This window comes from Lepidochelys kempii, chromosome 2 (genome assembly GCF_965140285.1).
Source record: "Lepidochelys kempii isolate rLepKem1 chromosome 2, rLepKem1.hap1, whole genome shotgun sequence".
NCBI lineage: Eukaryota > Metazoa > Chordata > Testudines > Cheloniidae > Lepidochelys > Lepidochelys kempii.
In genome coordinates, this window is record NC_136381.1 from 188,064,495 (window position 1) to 188,088,581 (window position 24,087).

The window sequence follows — 24,087 nt, forward strand, 5'->3', positions numbered from 1 at the left end:
CTCCCTCTTGCCAGTTATAGTAGCTGGCCAAGAATCTGGGGGGGGGGGGGGGGCGCGGAATAGGCTGGACCCAAGGAAGCTGGGAGTGGTCAGGGAACTGTGCCTCTTTGAGGAGCTCCTCCTAGTTCTTAGGCCTTGTCTACACAAGGGGTGGAGATCGAGCTAAGTTACGCATCTTCAGCTATGTGAATAACTTAGCTAAAGTTCATGTACTTAGATCTATTTACTGTGGGGTCCACACTACGCAATGTTGATGGGAGCCGCTCTCCCATTGACTCCCCTTCTTCTTATTATTCAGGTGGAGTATAGGAGTAGACTGGACAGCGATCAGCGGTCGATTTGGCAGGTCTAGAGAAGACCCGCTAAATCGACCACCGATGCATTGATCACCATGTGTGGAACCCCCGGTAAGTGTAGACGAGCCCTAGTCTAGTCTGTACCTACATTGATGTGCATAGACATGCTCCTACTGCAAGTTCTCTGGGTGTGTTTATAGAATTATAAATATAAACCATTTAAAAGAAAATCCTGTCAAAACAGGCAGAATTAATAGACATTCACTCCACAGCACAAACTTGGGGGGCAGACCCTGATAGCAACAATGCCACAATATAATACAGTTGAAGACACTCTCCTCATATCTCACCTGCTTATGGGGAAATGCTCAGCATAGGGATTTAGTGGGAGTTAAGTAGTACAAAGATCATGTACTGGCTCTCTACTTAGGGGTGAATTTCATCCCTGTGTGAACAAATGGGCCATGCACTTTACCCAGAAGATCAGTATTCTCGTGTTCTAGCAGGCCAATGGGGGAACAGGATCAAAAGCTGAAAACACCTTGCCCCCAGACACCCAAATTGAGATCATGGCCCCATTGAAGTCAATGAGAGTTTTGCTGTTACCTTTAGTGGGGCAGGGATTTCACCCGCAGAGTTCAAATCTAAGGACTGTCAACAGAAGCAGCTCAGCTCATCTCAACAATCAGGAGGGGACTTAAATGGTCTACAAGTCTTTGTGCTGCTTGGGGTGTATTTCACCTGGTAATAAAACACTGATGGTCCCCTTTCATTTAAAAAGCCTTATCAGCATTGTACTCTTGACATTTTTTGTCATTATGAAATATTTTGCTAATGTTTTCCTTTTCTCTCCATTCTAGGAACCAACTATAGGATCTGCTGTAATGTACTAGACTTACAAAACTACTGCCAATAACACACTGCCTAAGGCTGTACACTATAGTGCCTTTATTTAACAGCCATTGTATATGTCCAATAGAAACCGGACCCTCGAGAACCCACCATGCCTCAGTAATAGGGCTTTGTTTGGATACCTCACTGAGAAAGCTGTCCAGCATTGTGGTCTGCTAATGGAAACTCTGCCTTAAAGTTCTCATGAGACTCCAGAAAGGATACTGAGTTTCATAAGCAAGGCTCCATGTTTTAAGATGCACTTCCCCCCCCCACCCCCATTGATTGTACTAAAGTATATTGTCTTTAAAATACAATATGTTTTTGTATACTTAATTCAGCGATAACTGTTGGTCAATATTTCATGTGAAGAGAAAGGTAAAAAACAAACCTGTGATCCATATTTGCTGGCACGTTTGACACTGAGTTCAGTGTTTGTAGATCAGTCCCAATGGCATTTTCTAAAAGATCCTCTGTATGCTGATAGAGCAACTTTGGCTGACTACTTATTCTGTCTCCAGACGTGGGCTGTTTGGATGCTAAAGGAGCAGTTTACATTTGCGATAGGCTGGCACGTTCCACCATAGCATACTGTGGTGGGGGACACGCATGTATCATGTCTACAAAAAGATCCATTCTGAGTCATTATTTTGGCATCTGAGGCATCTGAAAAACATTGCAAAATCAACACCTTGCCTCTATGCTTAGAAGCATATTCCATTTTAGGCAGTGTCCTAAATATTTGTTACACACAGCAGGTGCATCTCTGAATGAATCCCTATCAAATGTTTAAGATTACAAAATTAGAATAAAACAATGCTATGTGTTAGATATTGTTCAAAGAAAGTGCTTCCTGAAACATATTTTTCAACATTAAGGGCTAGTTATAAAAGGCCCTTATACAGGTGCTAAGAGGGGGAATAGCACACGAGGGGCATCTCCCTTCCCCTCCCTTTCATGATGCATGGAAGGGCCTTTCAGAATTGCAGTCCCTTTGCTCTGAGGAGTGCTGGGACTGCTTTCCCCTGTAACCAAAAGGAAGCAGAGAGGAGATGGGGCCATGGCCCTTCCCCCTTCCCTGCCGACCCACAGAGCAGGATCAGTGCACAGAGGGTGCTGAGCTGTGCACCATACAGGAGCATAGCTGCAGACAAGCTCTCCCTGCGTCCCAAAGAGCTTCGGGACGCAGAATGCCTCCTGAAGCTCCACCAGGGGTAGCACCTCTTTGTATGGCCACCAGTGCTGGTCATTACTTAATGGGCAGTATAGAACCCTAAGGAGCGATTGGTCTATTTAACCACAGATGTTGAGAAATAAATTTTAAAATGTGCAGTAATTTAAAAGTTGGGGACATTAAACAGCTTCTGATGGATTCAAGAAATGATGGCCAAAATTTTCAGATTTGGGTGCTTTAACTTAGGCACCTTGATCTGCATTTAGGCTAGCTAGAGAAGAGCAGCCTGGCTGTCAGAAATGCTGAGGATTCACAGCTCCCATCGTCCACCTCAGTAACGGTGGGTGCCCAGCACTACTGAAAATTGGGCACACATTGGAGGTAGCCATTTTGGTAGTTTGGGCCTGTATAGCGAAGAGATGGAATCGTTTTGGTTTAGCAAGATCTGGTCAGTAGGCTTGGATTCTGCATGACTAAAACTAAGGAGCAGTTCAGATCCAGCTTCCATTTTGTCCAAGCCCACCCAGACCCGGTCAGAGTAGCCAGATAAATGGTTCCAGTGTGAACTTCCCTCCTAATTTGAAGTCTCCTTACCAGTGCAATTTGAAAAGAATTTGGTCCAATTTTGAAGTATAGGGCCATATCCCCTACTGGTAGAAATCCCCATAGTTCCATGGATATCAGTGGAACTATGGTGATTTACACCAGTTGAAGATCTAGCCCAGGATGGTCATTCTGGGCTAAATTATGCGTTGTGTTATTCTCATGCAATCCTCATTGCCTTCAATTTGTTCAAGTATGAGGACAGAACTTGGTCCAGTGTGTTTAAAAATAGTGTGTGTGTCCACACACTATCTAGTGAAGGAGATTAAACAGAGTAGGATGCCTAATACATTTGTCAATCTCCATCTAGTAGACTGTTCTCCTGTGTGTGTATAATACATTCCCAAATTTTTGTTTATGCAGGTATGCGTGTCATGAAACGTCACTAATAGTGGTTGGTTTACATATTTGTCTAATAATACGCTAATACTGTGTATGTAATATCAATTCAGAAATGACTAATTTTACTAGATTAATGGCTTTTGTTCTGTTAGTGTGATTTAAAAAACAGACTTTGGAGTAGGATGTTTTCCATAAGAGGCATGAAAAGCAACTACTGTTGTTACAATGTTAAGTCTTCTTTGACAAAAATGTGTATTGTGTAGGTATTGCAAAACAAAAAACAAAACAAACCCTGCCCCGCCCCGCTACATGGTATTTGCATTTTTACAGATTTACTTGTGCCAAATATGTGCAAAAATTTAATTTACTGTTTGAAAAAAATCATAAAAAACATGTTATAGCACACAAAGAATTATTTTGTCATCAAGTGATTTCAATCTTTAGTGTTAATATTTATATTTAGATTAATTTTTATAAATGAAAATATTTTAATGGTTAAAAAAATTAAGACTATATAATGATCTATTTGATTAAGTCTGAGTGAAAGTAAAGCTTGCCTTGTTGTTGTTATGTGCGTATTCACCAGGAATTATTGTTAAGAGAAATTATAAGAGTAAAAGCAATTTATGAAAAAGAATGCCTTTGCAGGGACCTGATTCATAAAGAAAAAGAAAATAAATCTCCTGTTGTTTGGATTTCTGGGCACTTTACTCAGAAAGGGTGCAGACTGAACTGCCACACATTTGAGTAGTGTGGTAGGTGCTCCATCCTGGCAGTATAGGAACCTGCTGTACATAAATGGCCTCTTCTCCATTGGGTCTTTCACAGCTATGCAGCTCAAAAAAGGACTGCGGTATTCCAGTGTGTGAAATGCACTAATTTAGCCAGGGAGGGATCGAGGCACACACACTTCCCTTCAGATTGATTTTAGAGGAAAAAGAAAAGAGCCCTTTAAGAAATTTATTACATCCTTCTAAACCATATGCACACTGTGCTAAATACAGTCCCTCGACTGGCAGAATTCCCATAATGCAGGTTTAAGAGCTGGGTTGGGTAACCTCAGGCTTTGGTCCTCTCTAAATACATACAGCATCTTCATTTCCTATGTGTCCCTGTTCTAATCTGTCCAATGCAAGTTTCATGGCATGTGGCAGGTTCCTTGCAGGGATCACATTCACTTTTATCTTTTTGCTCTACATTCTTGCAAGTGATAACAAATGTCCCAAACCCCAGGCTCTATCTTCCTCATGATTAAGAGAATCACTTTCCTCACCCAGCTGGAATAGTGCAGGCTCAGGCTTTTACTGCTATAGCTTGCACTTTTCCATCTCTGGGCTGTGGGCAGCCTAGCAGTGAGTGCTTTGCATTTGGCCTGTTCCTTTGAAAAATGCTATGGAAATGTAGTCGCCCTCAGTGGTGCTCATATTCACAGTGCTGTGGAGAACAAGCCTTCCTTCAAGTGAGTATTAACGGTCAGATTAGGGCTGCAGCATGCTTTCACGGAAAAGATATACGTGCATGTCAAAAACTGCCTCAACCAGCTATCTGGAGATTTTCCTCACAGAAGCAGAATCCCCTGGCTGGCATAGAGCCGGAGCAGCAGTTATACAGTACACATCTTCCAGCCCTTGGAATAGGGGGCATGGGTGCAGCGGTGCTGAGTTCCAGTCAACCTTGACCACCCGAATGACTTACTGAGGGCCAGGAGCTAGTGCCACTCTAAATTCTTCAGGCCTGGACCAGTGGCATAATCTTGAGCATCTGACCCAGTGTGTTCATCTTGTGTGGGAGTCCCAGGCCAAGTTGGGGCTAGGTCTGATATACTGTTTGCCCTCCTCTATTACAAAATCTGTGTGAGCTGTTGAATTTCCTCTCTGTAGTGGTACAGGAGCTACCAAGGCTGATAGTGGATTTATTTTAACAGCCAAATGGATGATGACCATCGTAAGAACTCTGGATAATCCCATCTGATTTCCAGCTCAGTTTACATATCTGCCCACACTCATGGTACAGGTATCTTAGCTTGGGTTAAAGGTAAAGTAGTTGGCAACTAGACTAGCATCAGGAACTGAACATTTCCATTGGCTCTTGCATTGAGGTTGGGCCATACCAACCTCAGTGACATGAGGGATCTATTTTAAGGGTACACACCCTTGTAGGCTAATGGAACCAGAGTGATTCCAAAAGGCCATTGGGAGGAGACAGTGTTCCTTTGACAGGCCCCTGTGGCCAAGATTTTATAGGATTGTGTAGGAATTATGTTTTTGATTAAGCTATGCAGGTGGTTTTGGTATAATGTGACAAACCACCATATTACCTAACAGCATCCTATCTTTAAGGTAAGCATGACAGAGGCTTCATTGGTCATGGTGGTAGATTGCCTTTTTGTTATTATTCAAGCAATTGCTGTGTCTAACAAGTCTGAATGATTGGCTTTAAAAACCTGGAGTAGTGCTGAGTTCATAAGCTATCCACAAAACACTCGTAAAAAAGGTAACCACAATAATATGTGACTTGGGTCACACCTCATATGAGCAACAAATAGTGGATATGCATAGCAAGCATTCTACAAACAAGCCCAGGGCTCAAATTCTTTCACACAAATTATTTGTCAAATAACTGAAAAATGCCATCAAGTCTGTAAAAATAAAATAGCCTATTTTTCTGCCTCTGAATTAAGTTAGTTGGATAAATTATGTGCTGTGATTAAGTCAACCACTGCTACTTTGGCAGTGATTCATGAAGACAACTAGACACACAAGCTCAGTCTTCTGAAGTACTCTTCAGGACCTACATTTTAATTCTAGTTCATTAGTTATTTAGTGAATGGTTGGGTATTTTTGACCATGAGCTACAACTTAGAACTGCTTATAAATGTTATCTGATGTATTTGCAGTGGCAAGAGTTGCTTATTGAGATTAAATGTGTTTATATGAGCAATGCCAATTACAAGTTATTGAATTAGCTAGTGTACTGATGGGTCACATTAATCAAGCAATCATGGATTTATACAATCCAATATAATGGATAAATTTTTAGTTATGATGCTTGGACAGTGACTTAACTTTCCCAGTTAAAAGATTGAAAAACTACTACTCTAACAACCTTTTTCCATTTGCAGACCCCTAGAAGATTTCCAATGGAGGTTTAGATCTCTTTGGAAATATTAAGCATAGTCTGAAAACCCCTACAGGATCTGCAGACTACAGATTAAAAACCACTGTTAGAGGGACATCAGCCAGCAGCTTCACCTGTCTTTGGCCTCATGGTGCTGCTGAGGGTGATGGGTTGTGTGCTCTGATGGCACAAAGCTACCCTGACTAGCCTTTTAAACTCTGTCTTTCAGAAGGGAGTATTCTTTTTTAAAAAAAGAAAAAAGAAAAACAAAACCCCACCTGCTTGTAGAGTACACCCGGTAAGATAGAAATTTTAAAGGGCCAGGAATGTCCCGTGTATAAATCCAAGCCATTACACATGCATCACAACCACATGTCAGTCTTGTGTATGAAAATACTCAAAAAGCACTAACATTTCATATCTATTTAATATTGGTAAATACATTACTGAGAATGTGTTTTAGTTCAGCCAGCCAGAGTTTACTTTTAAGCAGCATTAACAACTCACTTTGAAACATGACAGAAAGGTTTGTTGGCAGGCTAGCACTGAACATGTTTTATACAGAGTTGATTCCAAGCATGAAAATTTTTTGGTTCTTGTACAGCTCTACCTTCACAGTGGCATTAGTTTACTGGGGGGGGGGGGGCAGGGGAGGGGAGAGAGAAGAGGGAGGGGGAGAAGATGCTTTGTTCAGAGCAGGAGAGGAAGTGTGTGGACAGCGTAGTTTGCATTCAGCACCACTTTTCAATTGGGATCTTTCCAGCTGAGAGCACTTCTTTTAAAAGGAAATAAACCAAAGCTGTGGCAAAGGACATGTACAAAAAGCAGAACCAAAACAGTTTTAACGTGTATGTGAGGAGGTAGGGAGGGGAGCCAGAGAATTCAATTCAAATGAGAGAAGTAACTGAATTTAGTTACTGCAGCTGACAAGGGAATCACCACCAGCCATCATCTTCTGCATCCAGTGCTGCTTGCTCCTGCAAAGCATCCACAGTCAGCTCCAGGCTGCTGATCCCAGGTCTTAGGCTCCTGTGGCTGCTCCTTAGCTGCCTTTTCCCAAACCGGCCGATAGGTCGGACCCCACGTCCCACATACCAGAACGGATCAATCTCAGGACCTGGAAATCAAAGCATTCAATAAAGAAGTGCACACTGAGCCACAGTCAGTGAACAGCACTCCGCTTGAGAGCAACATCTACTGGACAATGCCAGAACATTCAAAGGGATAATACACCCTACGAAAAACCCAGGGATCACTAACAGTGCACCCCTATGGTCCTAAACACCAAACATTTCTTTAATGGGAATTCCCCATCTCTAGGATAAGGATTCATGTATGGCCAAGATCTTTCCTCTCAAAGAATTTCTCCCTGTTTCTGGGCCTCAACCTGCAGTTCTTACTCAGTCAAAGTTCCCATTGACTTCAGGAAGGGCCCTCGGTGGTTTCTTGAATGACAAAATGGCAAGTAATTTCCAGCACAAGTAGCCACTACATTTTTCTAGAAATCATAGCCACCTCTCAGACACATGCTTTTTTTTTTTTTGCTTTTGGGGGGGGGGGTCTGTACAAAGACAAGATTATTCAATTAAAAGGTCTACTGAAATAAGGCTAAAGCTTGGTTTTGTTCTCTTCTTTAATACGGGCAAAACCTCCTGGGAGCTTTGCCTTGATTTAGTGCTTACAATGCACAAAGCAAACTATTGACCTGCATTCAGACCTAGCTCTGTACCAGCTTCTACCAGCACTGCCTTGGAGGTGGAAAATCCACTGGGGAGGAAGGTGGTAGTTGTGGAAGCTAGCTCAGACCAGGGGATGCACTGACCTGTGTATCGGAGATGTCACTGCTTACTGGACTCTTCTAGAGCCCTGATCAATTTTAAAACTGCCCTCCTTCAGCAGAAGTCTTGAAGGAGGGTGGCAATATTAGTGTTTGCCCACAATTTAGGTGACACCCCCCCCCACAACCGCTCAGTCGTAGGTTGCTAGCTCATTGTAAGATACCTCTTGGCATCAACATGGGTGCATCAGCAGTGTGTGTGTGTGTGTGTAATTCACTTCACCCCCAGTGGAGCAAAACCCATTTTGTTTTCAAGTCTTTTCCATCTAACGGATAATTTACATATTGCATTCAACCAATCCTGCCAGATAAGCGGTCAGTGAAGACCTTCCACGTGAATGGAATTGGTTGCAAAATTGGCCTTCCTAAATCAAACGTGAAAAGCTGGTTGAAAAAACTTTTGATGGAAAAGTTTTTCAAGGAAATGCTGCGTTGTTGAAGTGAAAACATTTTGCGGGAGCATGTCAACTTTGATGGAAAAATTAAAAAAAAATAAAAATCAAAATGGAGTATGTTTTGACTGTCATTTTGATCTGACTAGTTTTGTTTCAACTTAAACAACATGTTTCAACATTGTCAAAACTAAATGTTGACATTAAGACATTTCAAAAAGGCAGTTTTGAGGTTTCCAAGTTGCAGTATGTCAGGTATTCTATTACAAACTAAATATTTTGAGATTTCAACTTTTTATCTTGATTCAGAATGAAAACAAGTTTTGAAATGTCAGATGTACCTACAGGAGAGAAATTCCATTTTTTTGACCAGCTCTAATAAATATCTGGAGCTGCAGCTAATTGATTTTTGATCACAGATCAGTTTTTTTAGCATGTACCAAAAAAAAAAAAAAAAACCACACCACACAGTTGAGCCGTATAAATGTGATGTTTTATGAAGAACCTGCATTAGAAAAGCCTTTGTCAAGAGACTTGGTTAAAGAGTATCCTTGTTCCCATAAAAAGGTTCATAAATACTCTGAGCTGCAGTGTGGGTGGGAATTAAATCCAACCCTTCACCAATGAAATTTTTTTTGGGGGGGGAGAATATCACATTTTTACACAGCTCACTTGTGCATCATTTAAATTTTTTTTTTTAAGATCCGAATTTTTAATTGCATCAGGAGAGTGGCAAGGTTTAGTTAGTGCAAACATTCCAAGATCTATGGAGGTGTTGATGAAGACACCACCAGAGCCATAATGATGGGGCTGATATTCCAGGAATATCCTAGAAATGTCAAGATTGCAAGTGATGACAAATTTATTTCAAATGCATTTCCTAGTTTATACAAATATCTGCAGGACCTGAAGTAAAGCTGCAGAATCTGGGTTGGGGCATTTTGCTTCTTAACAAGAGAGAGAGAGAAGAGCAAAAATATCCCCTTCCGTGTTGGCCACAAGTTGCTCCATAAATATAAGGTACTTTTCATAAAGATGTGTGGTGTAAATGGGATTAGAGACCTTAATTTTGGAGTGCCCAACTTGACACCTTAAAGGGGCCTGATTTTCAGATTGTGCAGAGCATCCACCTTCCGAACAGGCCCTTTAAGTTGTCTCAAGTGGGCACCCAAATACTGAGGCTCCCAAAGTCGCCGGACATTTGTTTAAAGCGTAGAGAACATACTGTGGCAGGAACCCATTCCTGTCACTCATCCCGTTCATGGCCAGCCTCCTCCCTGACCAGAGTCCTGTGGCCACACAGGACCCACTGAGGGGATTCTGAGGGGCAGGGAGAAGAAGGGTGCATACCTAGGAGCTGATATTCCCCTTCCATTACTTTTTGCTCCTTTCTACCCAGAATCGTGGAGGAGGGAATTTGTCTCAAAGCTGTTTGTTGTCAGGATGGCCCCTCTGATTAAATGTGGCCCAGTATAGAAAGAGGTAATGCCCTTCATCTAGCCTGGCTTCAAAGCACTACAATGACTCGAACACTGGCAGTGAATTCTCGGCAGTGCATTAGATTTCATTTTAAAATTCTGTGACAGAAGAGGTTTTATTTGACTCAGAGTAATGAAAGAGCCTCATCCCATTCACACTAAGTAGTAATGTCCCCAGGATGGAGAATGTTGTCCTACTACATACATCTTTCTAACATTAGACACACATCTGACAGGACTTCCCACGAGACCCACAACCTGAATCTGATTTCACCCATGCATATTTGAGTCTGGAGTCACTCAGTGGAAACCAGTGGAGTTACACTGTGTCAAACTGGTGCGAGGGGAGACTCTGGCTAAAATAAAATGATCATTTGAAAAGCCAGAAAGTCAGTGCTTACTTCTGTTGTCTATCTGATGGTTAAACGATCTGCGCTGGCCTGACGTAAAGCTGAGTGATACCAACAGCACCAGCATGTAGACTGCTATCAGCTTTAAGTGCTTGGGCTGAGGTGAACAGTGAGAGTGATGAGACCCCGCCACTGCATGCCACATGATGGATCAACTGTAAGGCCACTGGGAGAAGAGAAGGGAACATGGTATAAACTACATGATTAAAAAGCATTGCATCAGTTTTCAAAAAAAATATATCTGACATTTGACAACTAGGACTGTTGATTATACAGCTATTCATCTAACAGCTATTGAAAAATCTCAAAATCAAGTGAAATATTGGTACCATGGTCTAATCCACAGAGCAGGGAACTCGGAACCACGATGTCCCCAGTGCTGCCACTGATTTGCCAAGTGACCTTAGGCAGCTCACTCAATCTCAATCTTACCAGGACAATGGGTGAACCATTTGCCTCCCTCAGAGGTGTTGAGAGCTGGTCAGTCAATGACTAAGGAGCTTCAGAGATGCAGTGCGCTGTAGTATGTAAAAGCACTCACTGTATAACGTATATTTTAACAAATACATGTTTTGTCATTTTCCACCATTCCTTTGCACAAAAATGCTAATATTAAATGTTAAGTATCAGGGTATTTTTATTGTCCTAAATAGGACTAAATTCCCATAAATGATGAGAACACATTCTAGATCTCTCTAATGCTAAGTACATGCATCCATGTGTATCTGAATGTTACTGTGCAAAATATCACTGTTTTTATCTTCTGATCTTGTAGCATTTATAAAGGACATTTTTAGATTTTTAATTAAAATTTGGTTTTTATCAACTAATTCTTCTGTTTAGGAGATAAAGCTTTTCAGGTGCCAACTTGTGGTTTGTTAAACGAAACCGTTTCCAAGGATTGATCCTGCAGTCCTTGGTCAAGTAAAATTCTCCAGGGTACTGTTGGGAATCTTACCTGAGGACTGTAGGATGAGTTCTACAGACATTAAGGGTCAAAAGCTGGGCAGTAATAGGAGGGAAAAAAGTCTAGACATTAGGATCTAGACCGTAAGAAATTCTGGGTTCTGTTCCAAGCGCTGACATTCACTCATTCTGAGATCTTGGGCAAGTCACTTAGGCCCAGATCCTCAAAAGGTACTTAGAAACCTAACTCCCATTGATTTCAATGGGAATTAAGTGCCTCCATATCTTTGAAGATCTGGGACTTAATCTTTTCATACCTCAGTTCTCCTGCCTGTGAAGCAAGGAGAATATCTACTTTATAGGGGTGTAGTAAAGTTTAGTTTAACACCAAGGACTTGATTCCACATCCATTAAAGTTCATAAGAGTATTTCTGTTAAGTCCAATAAGTATACAATTGGACCCTAAGATTTCAAATTCAAGGTGCTATCAAAGTGCAAAGCAGAATATGCAGTGCAGTAAACTAATGCTCATTGTCAGAAGCACTTGGGCATTTCTATTCACTTTGTTTAGCAATCTAGTTGTACAGTCAAAGGCTCTTGTTCTCTAAATGTAGCTGTTTTACTTTTACATTGCCAGTTATTCAAGACTGAATGAGAAACAAGTATATAATAGTTTAGAGAGGGAGTGTTTTAATGGGTCATTTTAAACAACCTTTAATTTTTAGCTGCATTCTTCTCACTGTAATCAACAGATTTCCTGGATACTTCTCATCCAACCAAATGCCTCCAAAACTAGTAGAGCAAATGTGTTTAGAAATATCCTAACTCTTCCTGAGCATTAGACTTTGTTGGGCAAATTCTGCTGTCACTTACTTACATGGGTATATCTGTGGAGTGACTCCAGAAGTAGCGAAACCAGAATCTGGATTCCCAAATGTCACATTACAAGGAGTCTCTCTCTCGTCCCATGACATTACTAAAGCAATAAATATCAAGGCAGGACATTTCTCGGGGACTAACAACAGTCTGGCTTGTACATCTTTACCAGCCTCCTCACAGTGATTTATTCCCAGCAAAGTCCCTGAATTTAGGTCATTATTGCCATATAATGAAAAAAATATTTAAAAAGCAAAGGCATTTATACTTGTCTGAGTAATGCAAGTTTTCTGGCATATTTCTATAGAATTAGTGTCCTGATTCAAGCAGCCTGACTGGCTAATGCACATCTCTTGACAGGCCTGCTGTTTATTAAACTTACTTTTAAAAGAAATCCTAATCTGGACACCATTTTAATGAAGTGCATTTCTTCTACGCATTTCTTCTACACACTTCTCTGTAGTTACTTCTATGACCCCCATAACCAAGTGACAGCACCTCAGAATACTAATTATTATTACTTCCCTTCCTCCCAGAGATAAATTAACCCCATTTTACAGATGGGGATACTGAAGCACAGAAAGACTACTGACTTGATCCTGCAAGGTGCAGAGCACGCTCAACTCCCAGTGATCAGGGGGAAGTACGCTCCTTCAGCAAGGTCATGCTTAGCACCTTGTGGGATCCAGCACCAAGTGCTTTCCTAAGTGCCCCAGTGAGTCTGTGGTAAGACTAGAAAAAATGAACCCAGAGCTCTCTAGTCCCACCCATGCCTTAGCCCCAAGCTCATCCTCCTCCTAAAATAAACTGAGTGAGCTGTCCATCTTTCAATCCAACCAGGATTATTAGTTACTGAGGAGAGAAATCATGTCACCCCTGAGTATTTCATTAGGTATGTTGGCATGCCAGCTGTTACAGACCCCATCGCGCTAGAGGATTGTGTTACACCCTGGGCGCTGGCGGAGCTGGGAGATCGCGGATGTGGTTTCCTTAACACATTTCCTTCCTTCTCCAGAGGGGGAGAAAGCCAGTGACCCTATGGGACCGGCTGCTGCTTCTGGGTGCCCTGCACACGCTCGCCACGGGAGCCTGGAAAGCGCGTTCAGAGGGTAGAGCTTGAATGGGGAGCAGTGACCAGGAGTTCGTTTCCTTTACACCGTCTCACGCTGTCACAGTAAAGTGAATCTGAACCGATCCCGCAGCCACGTGAAGTCAGGGGCAGCACTCCTCTCCTGCCGATGTCAGCGGGTGCAGGGTCAAGGCTTTAAAGCGTTTTACAAACCTTAAGCTCCACCCTCCCGCAGAAGGCAGGGCTCAGTCCCACTTTGCGTGTGGGGAAACTGAGGCAGAGGGCAGTTGGGCTCTTGCCCAAGGCCCTGGCAGAGTCGGGACTCGAGCCCAGCCCACCTTACTCTTCTCCCCCAGCTCTGCCTTCACTCTTACACCCGCTTCCGACCCCCCCGGGACCAGCCTTTGCACTTGCTCGCCTGTCCCAGCACATCCCCATTGAAACCGGAGCTGCCGCCCCGCGCTGCGCTCCAGTTTTGCGCCCCAAGGGCGAGCTGAGCCAGTGGCCGGCGCTGCCTCACTCACCTGTCCCCGGGGGCTGCTCCGTAGGCGGCGGCGGATCCGCAGGGAAACCAGTCCCGGAGCTGGGCTGCAGCCGGGCCTTTTATAGCCGGGGGTCGGGCTGGAGCGAGGGAGGGGAGAGCCGAGGGGGCGTCAGCCGCGTGGCCGGGCACCATTTAAAGACACCGGAGCAAGAGAGTGGTTCGTGGAGTGCCGTTAGCAGCCACCCATCACTGGGGCAGAGCCGGGGGCGGTGTTAATGCAGCGCACGGCTGGGGGCGCTTTGTCAGGCTGATGGAGCCGCTTCTCGGCGCCCCATGACTACTGGGGTGGTGGACTCCGCCTTAGCCCCCCAGGGAGCTCCTCCCGCGGGCTCAAGCAGCAGGCGAGCGCCTCCCACCACCCCAGGTGCCGGGGAAGCACTTCGCAGGGGAACTGCCCTGCGGGGGGAGGCAGGGAGCAGCCTCCAGCCCTAAGCGCTTGTCCGAGGTCACACAGCCGAGGGGAAACCAGCAGGGCAGGGGGCTAGGTCAGTGCTGCGGAGCCGATCCGTTCCCCCCGGAGTACTGCCGCCGCGGGACGCCGCTCTGGGGCGGTTTGCGCCCCTTACCCACGTTAGGCAGAGGAAGAGTTAATACGCCCAGCTGACTTCCCACCACGCGTTCGGTGATCAGCAACCACCCCGCTGCGCCGGTCTGCAATCCCCCCATCAGTGGCTATTCACTCACCTGTGAGTGCCTAATAACCTCCTTGAATAGCTTGGGGGGCACGGGCCCCAGCCTAGGGAGGAGCCCGGAGCAGCTCTCCCACACCCGCTGAACGTTAATGCCTGAAACTGACAACTCCCCACTCCTTAGAGTTAAGCATACGCGTTTGGGCCTTAAATCAGCAACATCCTGAAGTGAATTGTTGAGGCAATCCTGGCTGGATCGGCTGAGTCCATCAGCTCATTTCTCCCGTGAGGCCATTACAAGTGTGTTTCTTGATTAAACTGGTATTAGACTGTCCTCACTGCAGTAGTCTGGGTGGTGTTTGGCATCTCTCCATTTATTTAAGTAAGCCCATGTTTGATTTCAAAACTGAAGTTTTACATACAACTCTCTGAACAGGGTTTGAATAGGCAGGTATTTCCTTGATAATTGGTGGTCACCTGGTGATGCTGAAACTAGTAATCAGGTTTCAGAGTAACAGCCGTGTTAGTCTGTATTCGCAAAAAGAAAAGGAGTACTTGTGGCACCTTAGAGACTAACCAATGCTCAAATAAATTGGTTAGTCTCTAAGGTGCCACAAGTACTCCTTTTCTTTTTGAAACTAGTAAGTTTTTTTATACACGAGTTTGCAGGCCATTACTAACCCTTGGGTCTGTTGCTAAAAACTTTTGCAGTTAAAAAGATGGGCTAATTTGGCATTTTGAATCTGTTCCTTGCTACCTGTGAGCCTCACAGACAGAAGAAATTTTAATCCTATACCTGAAATTCTTAGTTCTATGGTGAATATGTGCAGAGGAGTGGAGAAAGAAAGTCTGCTATTCATTTATTAAAGTGGCATTATATGTCTATACGTGTACACACAGAGAGCCAGAGATCTGAGATTTAGTTGTTCTCTAAAAAGGCTTCAAAGCTGATCAGTTGAGTAAATAGAACAACTGAATATAGTACCTAGGTTTAGCCAGGAGGAGTGCTTTTAACACAAGAAAAAAAACATCACATTTGCTAAGTATTGAAATCCATGGTATATTAAAGAGAAGTTTTCCATAGCAGATACATAGGAAGAAAACAAGTGTTTTTGCTTTGCTGCTGGGGTATTGTTGCTTATTGCTCATTTTGCTGCCTATATTAAAAGATGCACTTTTTTGACTCTGAGGTCCCTGCTGTGACCTGAGACCAGATATAATTCAACACAGGGAAAGTACTATGTGTCAGTTCATTTCACCAACTTCAATCAAGATGTTAAATCAATTAACGGAGTTGCTCCTTTCTCCAGTGCTATTATTTTTAGAGAGATCACACAAAATGCTCTGGGTGATGCTACGTCCCATATTCTTCAGTAATCTAATTATGTTATGGCTATAGAATAATGGTGCATTTTATGCAAGACAAGTTATGTGAGTTGTCATTGGAAAAGTTATGATTTGCTGAACGTGATTATTTTGTCGGTATGCATGTATCGTTTTTGCAGCTGAAGTTATAAATACTGACTATGTATCTGTATTCCAAATGTAGTTACAACTGGGTAACGCCCACTAGACAAGATGCTTTCACTCTAGATAGCTGGTTGGGAAGGGCCTATTCAGGGCAAAGAGCCATTAGGGAGAACAATAGGTCTTAAGAGAAGCTTATCTCCCACTTGTGAGCCTTCCTGAAAACACTCCAGACAGCCTATAAGTAATGGCTGCTATGATTCTACAAGGACATGTGACCAGGCGACATGATGCTGGACTCCATCTTGGGATGCCAGTATTTTTCCACAGTCTGGTCTGGGAACCAAGCTTTGGAACAAATGGTTCTTGCCCTATGCAAAAGCTATATGAGGCAGGGAGTGACATCAAAGGGTGTTCTTCACTCCCCCCCACAAGAAAACTCCTGGAAACACGTGAGGAACAGAGACCGGAGTGGGGAAAGTGCTGGACCCAGGCTAAAGGGATTTCTCGCCTGAAACACCTGGAGATTCCAAGCTGTAAAGCAAGTGCAGTTTTCCCCTTAAGAATCTGCAGCCTGCTTGTATCATCTCTTAGGGAGAGAATCTGCTAATTCATATCCAATCTATTAAGTATATTAAGCTTAGTTTGTGTCTATTTGCTAGGTAATCTGCTTTGATCTGTTGGCTATCACTGAAATCTATCTTCTGTAGTTAAAGCAAAAACAAATTTATTATCTAAACCAGTGAGTTGGAGTGAAGTGTAAGGGAAGTATAGCTCAAGGGGCAAAGGCTGTTGCATATTCCTCTCCCCGTTGAGAGAGGGGGCGAAGTTTATGAGTTTATACTTTACAATTCCCTGTGTAGTGCAAGACAGTATAATTTTGGGTTTATACTCCAGAGGGGTGCATGCTTGGGGAACTGGGAGTTGCCTTGGCTGTAGCCTTTCTATGCAGGGGCTGGTCGGAGAGCCTGCGTGTAACTGCAGCTGGGTTTGTCCCTACCTGTATAAATGCTGGTGAAAGTGCAGTCTGGGGGACTTTGCAGCTTTTCACAGAAGTACAGTGTGAGAGGGAGCCTAGGCTGGTGGGTCAGGGGTCTCAGTGGTGCCCTGGGGTGAACTTGTCACACTCCTCATCTAAAGTTCTTAAGATTTTATTCAGCCTAAGATTACGACAAAATATTAAAAACACTTCAAGTCCACAACAGCTCTTTCTAAACATGACTCAGTCAATAATGCATACACATGCTCTCATATACTACCTCTTTTTAGAGCACTAACTTTGAACCTCAAATTACAGGGGAAATATTTCCTATAAAAAAAAATCAATGTATTCAAGAGCCAGTATCTACTCTTCACTCTTGCTAATTATGTGCATGTGTGTGCATGCTAAGAATCCACTTCTTGGTTTTTACCAACAAAGAGGACAAATCAAACACAGGTTTTACTTCACTCTGCTTCAGAGACCTTTTCTCTTGCCACTCTCCTTTGTACTTCTATTCATTTACTACTGGCCTCCTGTTTCTCTCTACTCAATTGGGCCACTGGAGATGTGGAAGACTTCTCCTAGCTCTTAGAACAGCCTTCCTTTATCCTTTTGCCTGGCTGATTCTCTCTTTAATCTATTACTCCCTGCCCCCATCCTGCTTAAACCTCTTCATTTCTTCCCCCTCTGCTATTTTTATCTAACTATATTATAGAACTCAGTGATGAGGGCCTGAGCCTGCCATCCTACATTTCTAGGCTTCTATAGCACCAATGACATTAGGTACCTCAAGGAATGCCCCAGTTGTATCAAAGTTACCATACAAAATAAAAATTGTATTATTGTCTTTCTATGCCAGTTGGTAAAGTAGTGATCCAAATTAATGTACTGCTGTGAAATGCAACATAACGTGATGCCTATTAATGTGAGAGCTACAGTTTAAAGTGCACATATTTTCTTGCTTTCAAGCATGATACGATAGCGAAAGGATATACTAAAAATGTTCTGGAATAGTCAATTAATTAACCATGTTTCAATCAAGAGGCCAAATATTGCAGGCAAAACTCCTCTTGATGTCAAATCATTGACCTCATTATAGGTTCATGTCCTTAAATAGAAAGTTGGCTCTGGGTGACTTAGGTTCAGGGACCAGACCTAGAGATACTTCAGGCATTTCCCACAGGAAGATTAATTACTGGCACATGTGCCAGTAAACTATAGGAAAGGAGCATATTTTTGACACCCAGAGCCTTTGGCCAAACTTCTTCATCTGGGATTCATTTTTAGGTGCATAAATAAAAATGGCCTGATGCTTAGAGGTGCTGAGCACCCACATATCCACTGAAGTCAGTGGGAGCTGCATGTGCTCTGCCCTTTTGTATATTTGTGACGTTCCCCTCTGGTGTTATCTGGACCGGTGATCTGCTAGGTCACTCCAATCCTTGACTCTGGGAGCCAGTCTTACCTTGCTCTTCTGTGAGAGCCCCCGCTCCTGGGCTGTTCACACACAGCCTCTGGCATGTAAGCTGCTCCCAGCTAATTGCAACCAAATGACAATAGCCAATATCTCCGGTCCAGACACAATCCTAGGAACCTCTGTCTTGCAATGCCCATTTATGCCTGCTGGACGCTGCAAGCTTATATGAGTTCGTCAATTTAACAAAGAAATTGATATGTACCAGGCTGGTTATCCCAAGGAGAACCTCTGACACGCTTCAAACCAAACACACTGCTTCAGGTAGAACAAACAAACAATTTTATTAACTATAAAGATAGATTTTAAGTGATTATAAGTCAAAGCATAACAAGTCACATTTGGTCAAATGAAATAAAAGCAAAATGCATTCTAAGCTGATTAACACTTTCAATGCCCTTACAAACTTAGATGCTTCTCATCACAGGCTGGTTGGTTGCTCTTCAGCCAGGCTCTCCCCTTTGATCAGCGCTTCAGTCACTTGGTGGTGGTGGTGTCTGTAGATGGGGCGGGGGGAGAGAGAAAGAGCATGGCAAATGTCTCTCCCTTTTATCATGTCCTTTCTTTGCTTTGCGCCACCCCCCCTTCAGAGTCAGGTGAGCATTACCTCATTGCAGTTCCAAACTGACCAAAGGAAAGGAGGTGACTTCCTGGAGAGTCTAATAGATTCTTTTGTTGCTGCCTAGGCCAGTGTCCTTTGTTCCTGGGAGGCTGGGCTGGGTTTGTCCCATCCATGCCCTGATGAGGTGTGAACTGCCACTCTGCTTCAGGAGAGTCTTTGTCTGGCCTTGCTTTATACCATGAGGATATATTTTCAGCCTCATAACTATATACATGAAATCATAACCTATAACATCACTATAACAACAATGCTCAGTGCATCATGAGCCTTCTGAAGACACCCAATGTGACAATCCTTTTATAAGGATGAACATGGGGGTGTAAGGTGTTCCGCTGAGGTACAGAGCATCACAATATTAGGCTACTATTTAGATGCCTAGTTATGAATCTAGGATACTAATTTTAGGCATCCAGGTTGGATAAATTTGGCTTTTATTTATCTGCAGAACGCAGGCATTTTTATATGATTTTTAGAAGAAATGAGCCTCTTTCAGACTATAGTTCTTCTGGGAATAATGCTAAAATGTGGGAAAAGCTTGTGGATCATCCAGCATTGTGTTTCCTGCAGGGTCACTAGCTCAGAGGAATAATGGAATATCTGCATAGCTGTTTTCCAGGTACAAGGTTTCACAAGTCACATTTGCTTGGCCATTCATTTTATTGAATAAGTAAAATCAGCGTAAAGGACATGAAACTGTAGCATGACTCAAGACCAAAAACCCACAAAACTATTGACTCTTGAAACATCTCATTACTTTTATATAGCGTGACTGGAAAATACATTTAAACACTGATCTGAGTGTGACATGTCTGGATTTTATTCTATGTTCCTAACTGTGAAATTGTAAAGAATAGTCACCCTTGCTGTTCCAGATGGGCTCATGGCAGCCAGGACATAACTCCAATGAGGTCACAAGACCGATGATGACTTTACTCTAGTAAGTGACAGGATATGGAATACTGGCAAATCATCATAATTGTTACAATAGATAGCTTCCTAATCAGGTGCATTATTATTTGGGAGTATGCTTACGTATAGGGTAATGTTTAAGAACTTGAACCCAGAGCCACAAAAGGTAGTTAGGATCCTAAGTTCCATAGATTTCAATAAAGTCTAAATACCTTTGTGGATCTGGGCCTTAGAGAACTTTTCTTTCAAAAAATGCTTGATGAGAGAGAACAGTATATGTGGAGAGAGGAATAAAGCCTGAATGTTGCACTGTCTTGGCTAGCTGCCTGTCAGGAATCAGGGACTGCAACATAATGAGTTCAGCTGGTCTGTAGCAGGCTGCCTGATTGGCTACACCACCTGATTGGTTGGAAGAACCAACAGACCTGATCTTAATCCCAGCAGCAGCAGTTAAGCAGCTGCTCAAGGCATTCCCTCCTAGCTTGCTTGTTCCTAGCCTTGCTCCTGCTCTGCTTCTGCCTCTACCTCAGACCCAGCTTTGCCTCACTCCGGGTAACCCAATCTGACCCTCAGCTCCAATTCCTGACTTCTGATTCAGGCGCTGACTGTGGCTTTGACTTTGGGCTCCGATTTCCAGCTGTCAACTCCTATTTTGAGCACGATTGCCCATCTTGTGGGCTGACAGTTTGAGCCCACAAAACAATAAGAACTAGAGCTGATTAGGTGAGCATGGATTTCTTAAAGGCCAGTCTCTCTCCATTGGAGATATAGGGAGTCCTACAGACAGGGCTACATTAAAAATAATAAAATCATTTAAATATCTGTAATGGGCAAAGATTGCCATATGCTCCAACAGCATCTGAATGTCAGCAGCAGACCAAGAATACCCACATGAAATGCTCCAAAAGCATTTCCAAACTACATAATGTCTTATAGGAAAGGCATCTTTTCAATAACTGATCAAGAATCTGGAGAAACAATAGGTTGCTATATTGCCAAACCAGCTATATTGCCAGTGCAAAACAGCTGGTTCATACAGTCCTCAAATCTTAAGTGATGAACTAATTCATGATAATTAGTAAGAGGGATGAAAGATGCAGGAGCTCAAATGAGTGCTCAAAAAACTAAAGTAACTTTACTAAGAGCTATAGACATATGGAAAGTTAGTGAACAAGTTCACATCCAAATGCAGAGAATAAGTGGAGTAGATACAGAAATAATTCACCAAGTAGCACATATAAAGCATGAAAATGCAAGGATAAATACATGAAATTGCACAAAAGCAAATGCACAAATAAACGGAAAAACAAATCCAAAAGACAAGCATGTGGGTATAGTGGAGAGAAACAAGATAATGGAAAATGCTCCACAAATGGGTGTGCAATGCGATAATTGTGGCAAGATAAATCCTTATGCCAAAGCTTAGAGACAGTAAGAGCAAAAAGTGTGGGGGAGGAAGCACCATATTGAGGAAGCAAGCAGTCACTCAGAGGATGAGAGTTTGGATGTGACATTAATACAGTGTAAAAGAGAAAAAATAAGTGTCTTGTAAAGTTTATAATAGCACCAGAGGCAAAGACAAGACATCAGCACACAAACAGGAAACTGAATGCCAATGGGGGGGGCATCAGTGAATGTGCTAGGCTACAAAGATTTAGGGTATGTCTATACTGGCAGACTTGCAGTGCTGTAAGGGAAACCGCTGTTGTGTGTTCACACTGTCAGCTGCCTGCGCAGTAGTGTGTTTATACTTGTGGCACTCACTCTGGTATTTGGAATGGTGCACTCTGGGCAGCTATCCCACAGAGCATCTCTTCCTCTTCTGCTGCTAAGAGTTGTGGGAAGGCAGACGGGGGTCGTGGGGCATTCTGGGTCCTGTCCCAATGCCGCCTGATGCACTGCTTCACATCCCAGCAATCCCTATGCTTCCACCCACATTTGGCGCCATCTTTCAATGGTTTGTGTACTGCGCGCCCTGCCTCTTCAAGCTGCAGGAATGGATCCCGCACTGTTGACCAGTATGCTGCTCGCTCTAAGAAGTCACGAGTGGCAGTGGAGTTATTCCTTAAACTACAAAGGCAAGAGGAGTGCGACATTGATCTTGCCACACGTAGTTGCTATGACATGAGACTGCTTGTGGCGTTTATGGAGGTGGTGACCACCGTGGAACGCTGCTTTTGGGCTCAGGAAACAAGCACTGAGTGGTGGGATCACATCGTCATGCACGTCTGGGATGGCAAGCAGTGGCTGCAGAACTTTCGGATGAGGAAAGCCACATTCATGGGACTATGTGATGAGCTCACCCCAGCCCTGTAGTGCAAGGACACGAGAATGAGAGCTTTCCTGCCATTGGAGAAGCGTGTGGCAATTGCACTGTGGAAGCTGGCTACTCCAGACTGCTACTGATTGGTCACTAACCAGTTCGGAGCAGGAAAGTTGACCATTGAACTCGTGTTGATGGAAGCGTTAATCACATCCTGCTCCGAAAGACCATGTGTCACGGAGTCCCCAGGCAATGCTCTGGAACTGCTCCCTACGAAGCCAGTCAGGACTCTGGGGAAGTCTCCTTTCTGTGAGCAGACTGTCTTCAGGACACACAGCTCACACAACTTCCACCTTCCTGGGTCTGACCTCGGAGCATTCAGCATTCTCTCTGCCCCTCCGTGCACCTCCCACAGCGAGTCCACCCAGGCGGGGTCCTAGAGAAGCCAGAGGGTCCTACACCCCAACTCCGCAGTCAGACGTGACTCTCAGCCAGCCAATAAAACAGAGGTTTATTAGAGGACAGGAACATGGTCTAAAACAGAGCTTGTAGGTGCAGAGAACAGGACCCCTCAGCTGGGTCCATTTTGGGGGGGAGTGAGCCAGACAATCATGTCTGCACTTCACTCCATGTTCCCAGCCAGCCCCAAACTGCCTCCCCCTTCAGCCCCTCCTCTTCTGGGCTTTGTCCCTTTCTGGGCCAGGAGGTCACCTGATTCCTTTGTTCTCCAACCCTTTAGCTCTCACCTTGCAGTGGGGAAGGGCCCAGGTCATCAGTTGCCAGGAAACAGGGTGCTGGCCATTCTCTGTGTTCAGACTCCTGCACATACCTGCCCTCTAGGGCTCTGCAATGATCATACACCCTTATCCCACCACCTAAATACTTAAGAACTGCATAGGGGAAACTGAGGCACCCTCACACTATTCAGAAGAAACATTAAGAACAGTCCCGCTTTGTCACACCATGACTCTGGGCAACCTGTGTGACATTGGGGATGACTTTGCACAAATGGGCTTCCGTAACTGCAGAGGGGTGATAGATGGCACGCATATTCCAATTCTGGCACCAGACTGCCTAGCCACTGAGTACATTAATTGGAAGGGGTATTTCTCTATGGTTCTCCAGGAGCTTGTGGATTACCGTGGTTGGAAAGGTGCAGGACACATGCATGTTTCAGAACATTGGCCTGTTCAGGAAGCTGCAAGCAGGGACTTTCTTCCACTTTGCTATTTCTTCCACTTTGCTATTGTTTGTCTCTGTAATCTCTGTCTGGTTCTGTGATTGTTCCTGTCTGCTGTATAATTAATTTTGCTGGGTTTAAACTAATTAAGGTGGTGGGATATAATTGGTTACATAATCATGTTACAATATGTTAGGATTGGTTAGTTAAATTTTAGTAGAATGATTGGTTAAGGTATAGCTAAGAATATTACTATATAAATTAGGGGCAAACAGGAAGTAAGTTGGGATTCGGAAATAAGGAAAAGGAACTTGTATTTAAGCTTGCTGGAAGTTCACCCCAATAAACATCGAATTGTTTGCACATTCGGACTTCGGGTATTGTTGCTCTCTGTTCATGTGAAAAGGACCAGGGAAGTGGGAGAGTGAAGGAATAAGCTCTCTAACAGGCAGTGTCTGGGGGGTGAATGGGAAAATTTTGCGACAGCAGCTGCAGGGGAGCGCGGGCACGGAGCTGCTCAGTTTGCAGTGCTAGCAGTGCCTGGAGTGTGTCCACTTGGGGCTCCATAATGTTTAAGAACCGCTCTGTGGCTTCATTCTGGCACGCCACGTTCTCTTTTTGGTCCC

The 24,087-nt window shown here is 43.7% G+C and overlaps 2 protein-coding genes across 9 annotated transcripts in view; one reads left to right on the top strand and one right to left on the bottom strand.

The window, feature by feature from the left end:
• Nucleotides 1-3,993, top strand: part of MYRIP (myosin VIIA and Rab interacting protein) — a 348,446-nt gene extending 344,453 nt beyond the window's left edge. For all 8 annotated transcript variants that reach the window (XM_073333104.2, XM_073333103.2, XM_073333105.2 and 5 more), the window contains one exon: nucleotides 1,157-3,993. In XM_073333104.2, coding sequence (XP_073189205.2) covers nucleotides 1,157-1,189 — 33 coding nt within the window. In that variant the 3' untranslated portion in view covers nucleotides 1,190-3,993. The remainder of the gene's footprint in view (nucleotides 1-1,156) is intronic.
• A 2,890-nt stretch (nucleotides 3,994-6,883) lies between these two features.
• On the bottom strand, nucleotides 6,884-13,981 carry LOC144930163 (prolactin-releasing peptide-like). Its single transcript, XM_078851310.1, has 3 exons — nucleotides 13,916-13,981; nucleotides 10,532-10,706; nucleotides 6,884-7,540 (listed from the first exon to the last, which is right to left on the bottom strand). Exons 2-3 carry the CDS (start codon nucleotides 10,683-10,685, stop codon nucleotides 7,359-7,361), a joined length of 336 nt encoding a protein of 111 aa, XP_078707436.1. The 5' UTR covers nucleotides 10,686-10,706; nucleotides 13,916-13,981; the 3' UTR covers nucleotides 6,884-7,358.
• Nucleotides 13,982-24,087: the final 10,106 nt, after the last annotated feature.

Coding starts and splice junctions, on each gene's coding strand:
- LOC144930163 (XM_078851310.1), bottom strand. CDS start 10,685: ATGTGGCATGCAGTGGCGGGGTCTCATCACTCTCACTGTTCACCTCAG. Junction 7,541..10,531: donor CCATCAGATAGACAACAGAA/GTAAGCACTGAC, acceptor TTTGATTTCCAG/GTCCTGAGATTGATCCGTTC.